The following is a 7,812-nucleotide window of genomic DNA, read 5'->3' as shown; positions in this document are numbered from 1 at the left end:
AGAGAAAATTGGGAAGGCTGAACAACAGATGGTGGATGCTACCTACGCCAGTCATCTTTCTTTATGTCACCAAGCCAAGCTGACAGCTCTCATTGGGAAGAAGTGCATGGTGGATTGTTTCTTTGTGGGAGTAGCAACACAAGCAGTATGGGATACCGGTTCACAGGTCACTATTATAAATGAAAAGCGGAGAGAGTCCTGTTTTCCACACATAGGGGTACGGGACACGGATGAGCTCCTGGGTGAGAACGAGAAACTTGTGGCCAAAGCAGCAAACCAGACACCCATACCCTTTGCAGGATGGGTTGAGCTGAAGTTCAAGTTGGGATCAAACAGGGGCCCCCCACCAGAGCTGCTTGTGCCGGTGCTTGTCTCTAATGAGCCAGGAGTAGCATAGCCACCGATCATCGGCTACAATGTAATTGAGCGGCTGGTGATGAATGGAATGGAGCAGCATCCAGAAGTTACACCTGCTGCGGTAAGAGACGCTTTTTCCATTGACCACAAAAAAGCAAATGAGTTGATCCACATAGTGCAGAGCGGTGGCCATCTCCGGCTGGAGGTAAGCCATTACCTGAGTTGGGAAATTCCAGCAATCATGAATCATCCTGTGGTTGGACCATAATTAATCAAGAAGCAACTGAAGAAGCAGAAGCAGGAAACATAAATGATGATGAATTGAACTTGGGTTCGCCCTCCAGCAGCCAGCATACCTTTGCCCCTCCCGAAACTGTATCTGCAATTGAAGGAAGCATTGTTGAATCAAATAGTGATGATACCAGTGGCAAATCCAGCCCTAATCTGAGGATACGACATATTCAAAAACGAACTCTATCGACCGAATCAGAAGAAAAACCAAGGGACGATGTGACAGATGGTGAACAGCAGCAGCGGCAGCAACACTGGTTCAATACCACTCTGAATAAATGCATTTTACTGGCACTGGTAGTTGCTTTCAGCATGGGATTTGGGCACTTTTATGGAACAACTCAAATACAAGAACAGCAGAAGATGGTAAAAAAATTCATGAAGATGAATTGAATGATGTAAAGGATGATCTCCTTCAGTGTCAAGAGGATCAAGAGGCAAATGTAGACAATAAGGCTGGAACTGAGCAGTTTTTGGAAGATGAAAAAGAAGATCCTGACATGCTGCTTGCACTGACAGAACAGATAGATAATATGAGAAAAGAGAATCAACAACTGAGAGAAAAACAAGCAGAGCTTCAGTCACAAGGACAAAACTCGTTTAAAGCAAACTGTGGATGAGAAACTTTCTGTTGAGTCACAGCAGCAAATGCTTGCCAAGGAAAACCAGCATATGAAGGAGTCTCTGGAACATGAAGAGAAAGCATTGTCTTTGCTGCAGAATGAGCTTCGGAAGCTGAGGGAACACATCCGGACATTAGAAGGAAAAGGAACAGATGCTGAAATAATCATCACAGAAAACCAGAAACTAAAGGATCATCTTGAGGAGGAAAAGCAACAGGTATACAGTTTTCTTCAACAGAAGGGGACCCTCATGACTGAGGCTCGGCTGTTGAGGAAGGAATTGGATAAAGAAAGAGAAATAATGGACGTGTTGCGTAAGGAACTGGATTCTTTGAGCCACTTTCAAACCTCAGCTAATACTGACCAAGATGGTAAAAATACAGAAGGTTTACCAACGAGACTTGCAGAGCTCCAGAAGAAGCTGAATTTTCAGCAGCAGTCAGCTCCCAAAAGAAAGTATCCTTTCAGACAAAGAAACCCACCTAAGATACTCACATATAGCACATTAGGCCAACCATCAGTCGAACACAGGCCACTGATATATAGAAGGAGACTAGAACAGATGTGAGGCTTACAGTAGCACGTGTGGGTCTGTGTAATGGGTTATGGGGTAGACATAGGGTTAAAACCTTCAGTCCGAGATACATAGCCCGCACAAGTAGCGGAGTAGCACTTGAGATATCATCTGGCCAGTGAGGCCAGTTGCTGACACGTGACATAAAGAGGGAGATGCATGTCATATCAAAGACTGTTGCTGTACAGAGCGTATCTCGAAAGACTGACTCCTTTATAACCAACCACTATAACTCACCAGTTGAAGACATGAGTACCCTGGGAAATCTATAATGTCGGGACGACATTCATTTTGAAGGGGAGAGTGTGGGACCTATAGTAATGTGGAGCATATTAATGGACACTGGATACCCCCCTAATTTTCTTATATGATGGTCATATAATTTTATTGCTTTGGTTTGTCATTTTGTTTATTCACAATTTGATTAATGTTCAGTTGCACTAGCAACGGTAATATTTTAGTAGGTTAATTGATGGTTACGAGGAGCAAAGCTTATACGGGTATTTGGGGGCAGCTGAGGGGTCCTGGGGGCGACAGTGCACATGTGATGGAGTATTCAAGAACATTCAAGAACACAGCATGTTTGGTAAGCCGATGCGCTTGTGTTCTGGTATTTCCAGAAAGGTAAATAAAGACGTTATTTTAAACTTCTGCACGCCTGGAAGTCCCTTTTGTGTCCAAGTGTGCAACAAAAGTGCATTCTTGTAATCTGATCTGTTCAATGTAAAGGTGTGAATGAGTCAAAGTCAAGTTTATTGTCTTTGCCAAGTAGACAGTGAGAAGCAATGGCCACAACCAGATAGATGGTGAGGTCTAGTGCATCTTGCTGTGTTATAACAGTAGGGTAGAGACTGTCATTGAGCCTGATATGATGTGATTTTAGGGTTTTGGATTCCGACCCTGGGGGGGAGGGAGAAGAGAGAATGATGTGCTTCGTCCTGTGCAGAGTAGGGTGGAGGGGAGCAAAGGGCAGGGTCAGACAGGGACAGGGGTTTGGGACTCAGGTGAGCTCACAAAGGGACATCTACATCACTGACAGAGCTATAGGCAATGAGGTAATGTGTGGTACAGACATTGGCTGAGTGGGTGAGTACTCTCTCTCTCTTCAGCAATCGAACCTGCAAATCGCATGTTGTTCAGCATTCAAACTCGACTTGCATCAGTCTGACCCTGCCTTCGAGGTAATTGAGGTAAGGTGAGGGAGATGGCGAGAAGAGGGGGTGGTGAATTACTGGGGGTGGGGGGGGTTGAAGTGTCGGAGTGTTGTGAGGGCCACTGACAAGCGTTGTACAACGGGGGCACGGATGTTGCAGTGAAGGCGGCCACACAAGATGATAAGGAGGTGAAGTAGGTGTTTATCATGCTGGTCTTCATCAGTCAGGGCACTGAGTTTAGAAGCAGCGACGTGAAATTGCGTTTTTTTCAGTTATTGGCGAGTCTGCACTTGGAGTTTACAGCTTTGGTCACCCTGTTTTTGGAGAAACATTGTCAAGCTGGAGAGAGTGCAGAAGAGTTTTACAAGGATGCTGTCTGAGTTATATTGGGTGAAGCTGGTCATGCTGGACCTTTATTCCCTGGAGCGCTGGAGAATGAGGGGTGACTTCATGAAAATTTATAAAATATGAGGAGGATGGATACGGTGGACAGTCACATTTATGAACATGCATTTGCAAAGTATATTCAATAAAATTGTATCTATTATCATCCTATCAATGGAAAAGATAGGGAATTAGAAGTCAATAACTCAGTAAATATGGTTTCTTTCTTACCTTCTGTGTTTCGGTAGTAAACTAAACTTGGTGTTTTCTTACCCTCCGAATTTACTGGCTTCACAAACGTAATTCCACGCAACGTCATTATATGATTCAGCACAATTCAGAGTGACTGTGATCTCTCCAGGTTAGTCAGCCCCTTGCTCCGAGACCCCACCCACTTAAGTTTCTTCCGAAATGATTTGGCCAGTGAAAGAGGAAGCTCTGGTTCAGTGCGACTTGCCTCCTATCAGAGACTCATCTTTGGTCACAGATCAAAGCATCATTATTTTTTTTCAGCAGAATCACTTTTACTCCAGCAGTTCTGCTAAACACTGGGTTTAATGACTGCAACTATGTGCCTAACCAGCACCAAACCCATCTGTCCAATCCCATCCTGTCTGAAAGAGCTGAGTTTAATTTGAATCTGCCTGCTGAATCTCTGTTGTCTCTGAAGTTTGGCTCAATAACCTAGCCCATCCATGTATTGTTAAATTGATCTGGATGCTAATATAGTGTAAAGTGGCTTTTAAATGTTCTGATCAACCAAAATATATAAAATCAGTAGAAATTTTAGCTACTGACCCTCCATAGGTGGGGAAATATTTCAGTGATTTGACATCAATCATTTTCATTTTATTTTCATTTTGTTTCTGTGACCATGTTTTTGACATTAGTACCCTCTCAGCCTGTATCAATCCTGTCAGTCACTGGGGAAAGACTGAGGCAAGTGGCCCCACAATGCAAGACACCAGAAAGATTAAAAATGCCTCAAACTTTTCATCTTTGATTTACTCCATAATCCAAAAATATAAGGCCTCTTTTGTCATTCCACCTTCCTGTCTTTACCCCGGGTGACAATATATTTCACTCTCTGTTATCTCCATTTCAAGTGAAGTAACTATTTTTTTGTTGTTGTTTGAAACACAGAAAACATCTTCGTGCATGTTAGGACCTCAACAGCAAAAAAGTAACACGTCTGTTTTTGGCAACCATCGGAAAGGAATGATTCAACCCAAAGATCCAAGATTTCTGTAATTCGACAAACCCCTCGCATTCTTTTTCCTAGTTCAACAAGCACACCATCCAGCAAACTCCCTCTGCCCATGAATGGGCATCCTAGCCATGCCCAGGGTTTGGTCTCCAACCTGATGTATTCACCCGGATGCCACCTCCTGTGTCGACACACGTATCCAAACAGCACTCTATCTCCTCACTATACCAGACATGCATTGCCTAAATATTCCCCTGGATCCAATGGCCTTCATCCGCTCGGCAGCCCAGCCACTTTGAACAACACGAACAACCTCAGGCTGTTTGGTAAGATGCCTCCGGTTTGCGATGGCTTCATAGTGGGAAGCTGCCTCTCCGATACCACGATGAGTCAGATGTTGTTGCCCGTCATGTTGCCTCCAGAAGAAAGGCAAGTTTCAGAGCAGCCAAAAGGCATTCCTATCCCTGCTCCCACCAGAGCCTACTTGCCCATGGCTCCGGGGGTGGGCCTGAAGGAGACGCCCCTCACCCAGCCGTCAACTTCAGGTGCCTCAATTAGCTCAACAAATGTGTGTTCGAAGCCCTTCGGTCATCCATCTAACCTAAAAGTACGTATTTTGTTTACAATCTTTCTACTTGTAGTACATGCACAGGCTTGCACTCCCAGCTTGGCGACTCTTTGCATTGGAACCCCATGTGCTTCCTCATTGCTGACATGGGTGAGACATGCAGGAGCACATAACCACTTGTGTGAAGGGCATTGTTCCCACCTTCCCTCTTCCAAGAAAGGGATTATTTGTGGCAGATGCACTTAAATACCCTCAGAAACTCTGGGGATTTCCGACTGATATTTAAAACAGGTAGACTGCTTCTTTGGTGAAGTCGACTGTCCAAAGTTCCTTTGAGGTTTGACAGGATAGAGAGGGATTGATGATTTGGAACAAGTGGTCACTTTCAAAATAAGGGGCTGTTAGTCTGGTAAAATGAATTTGTTTATGTTCTCCCATAAATTGTTGTGACCAGGTTGCTGGCAGCTCATAATACAAGAGAAAATACTGTTATACTGTTATGTTTTGTAAATTCAAAACATTGAAGTGAATTGAAAGGAAGAGAAGGGAGCTGGGAGATAATCCTCTGTTACTAAGTGTATTCACAGTCTGGGAGTTTGACTGTCCGGACTTATACTCTTTATACTGTGTGGTGGTTGGTCTGGAGTTGTTGTTGTTTTTTTCTTGTGTTGTGGGGCTTGGGGAGGACACTAAGCTCACTTGTCTTTAATTTAGGTGCTTTTTTGTTAAATTCTCTTCGTTTGTAGCATATTGTTATTGTATGCTTAATCTTACACTGTATTAATGCTCCCCACTGGGATTTGGGGTTTTTAATTTTGTAATATGTTTTGAAAAACTAATTTAAAAAAAAAATAAAAAATTAAAAAAAAAGAGAGCCAGCCATGGTTCCTGACCTTAATTGCACACACACTATTGATGCACCCCGCAATTGAATACCATCACTCCTCTCACGGGTGGGGTGACTTTGACAGACTTCTGTGGCGATGCAGTGGAAAATGCATTGACTGGCTGTATCTCATTCTGGTATGGAAACACCAATGTCCTTGAACAGAAAATCCCACAAAAAGAAGTGGATGCAGCCCAGTCCATTACGGGTAAAGGCCTTCCAACTATTGAGCACATCTACATGGAACACTGTTGTAGGAAAGCAGCACCCATCTTCAGGGACACTCCAACTGATGGGAGAGTGGAAATTTGTCCTTCTGCTTCTGATTGGCTGCCTTGGAGTGATCCAGGCAAAATTAGTAGCAGTCTAGCTGGCCAAACTCATTGAGTCCAGTCTGGCACCAGTGCAGACAGTACCTTAGAACTTTTCCAATGAACTGATCCTGAGAGTTTACAAACAGGCTCGGAGGGGCCAAGGCCAGTGCCATGGGTTTCATCAATTGGAACCTGGGTGCACAAGTAGAGAGCTCACCTGGCCTTCACACCTAGAATATTTCACACATTACTGACAAATCTGCATCAAACCCGGAGTTCACTGGTGTACTATGAGATTGTTCACATAATGTGCTTTTTGTATGCAGAACTGTCTTGGTTGCCACTTCTCACTATGGAGACGCTCAAAGGGCTGGTTTAGTTGAATGAGGCTTTAGATCATAGATGGCATCTGAAGAGCCCGTGGCTCATTCAGGAAAGCAGAATGGATGGGGGTGGTAGTGGTTGTGAGGAAAGGAAAGAATGTTAATGAAATTCAGGTATTTGTATATGAATATATGAAATACATATAACATTTAGAGAAAAAGTAGAATAGGATTATGTAACATGGACATTGGCCTCCATTTTAACCCACATACCCCGTGGGTCAGGAATGAAACTCATTTTAATGTGGCACAGTTTTGCTTTTCTTCTAGTGCTTGACTAATCTTTCCTTCTTTTGCTCGGGCAGGCGTGTGACAAGCGTTTCACTCATGCCGGTAACCTGAAGACCCACCTTAGCCTGCACACCGGAGAGCGGCCATATCACTGCAAGCAATGCTCAGCCAAGTTCACCCAACTCACTCACCTCAAGTTGCATGGGCGCGTACACAAGACAGAGCGGCCACACAAGTGTCACCTCTGCTCCAGGAGCTACAACCACCTACGCAGCCTGAAGAGGCACCAGAAAAGCCACTGCTGCATGCCGCCAGACACCAAACGGTCCAAGGAGGATCACTCCAAGGTCAACGATGAAATCGACATGAGTGAATGGCAGAAAGATTGGACAAGACTGCCCCAGTAACAGACAAGGAGGTGGTAACCGAGCAACTTCCAATACCTGACCTTGACAAAGACCGCAAAGAAAATCAACTCAGAGCAGAATACCACAAGAACAATGGAGGCAACCATCCACCCTCTGACCTCCATGACAGGGCCAAGACTTCCAACCATGGTCCAGCAACCCTGGGACCCATCAGGGTCAAGCAAGAAGCTAGTCTATAATTGTAGAATGATCATTATCATGTGTGGGACTCATCACCATCAATCGTGCATGAGAAGAGGAATGTATTTGGATAAACTCGCAGGATAATTAATCATGTTCAACAAAAGTGACTGCAGGGGGAAAGAAATAGACTCAGACTATTTCCAAACTCTTTTGTCTCGTTTTCCCAGAGGGAGTAGTCTCTCTCAATGCCATCTGACAAATTGCGAATGTGTCCCTTCATTATTTAATG

General features: G+C 44.2%; 1 protein-coding gene across 1 annotated transcript; it reads left to right on the top strand.

Annotated features, from left to right (window-relative positions):
- The first annotated feature begins 440 nt into the window (after positions 1 to 440).
- On the top strand, positions 441 to 7,579 carry LOC140716666 (uncharacterized). Its single transcript, XM_073029486.1, is given in 7 exon segments — positions 441 to 478; positions 594 to 1,015; positions 1,018 to 1,243; positions 1,245 to 1,727; positions 4,618 to 5,197; positions 7,047 to 7,344; positions 7,347 to 7,579. Coding segments are annotated over 7 exon segments (2,280 nt in total).
- Positions 7,580 to 7,812: the final 233 nt, after the last annotated feature.

This window comes from Hemitrygon akajei, chromosome 26, assembly GCF_048418815.1.
Source record: "Hemitrygon akajei chromosome 26, sHemAka1.3, whole genome shotgun sequence".
Lineage (NCBI taxonomy): Eukaryota > Metazoa > Chordata > Chondrichthyes > Myliobatiformes > Dasyatidae > Hemitrygon > Hemitrygon akajei.
The sequence above is the reverse complement of the archived record's forward strand: the minus strand, read 5'-3'. Positions and strand labels throughout refer to the sequence as shown.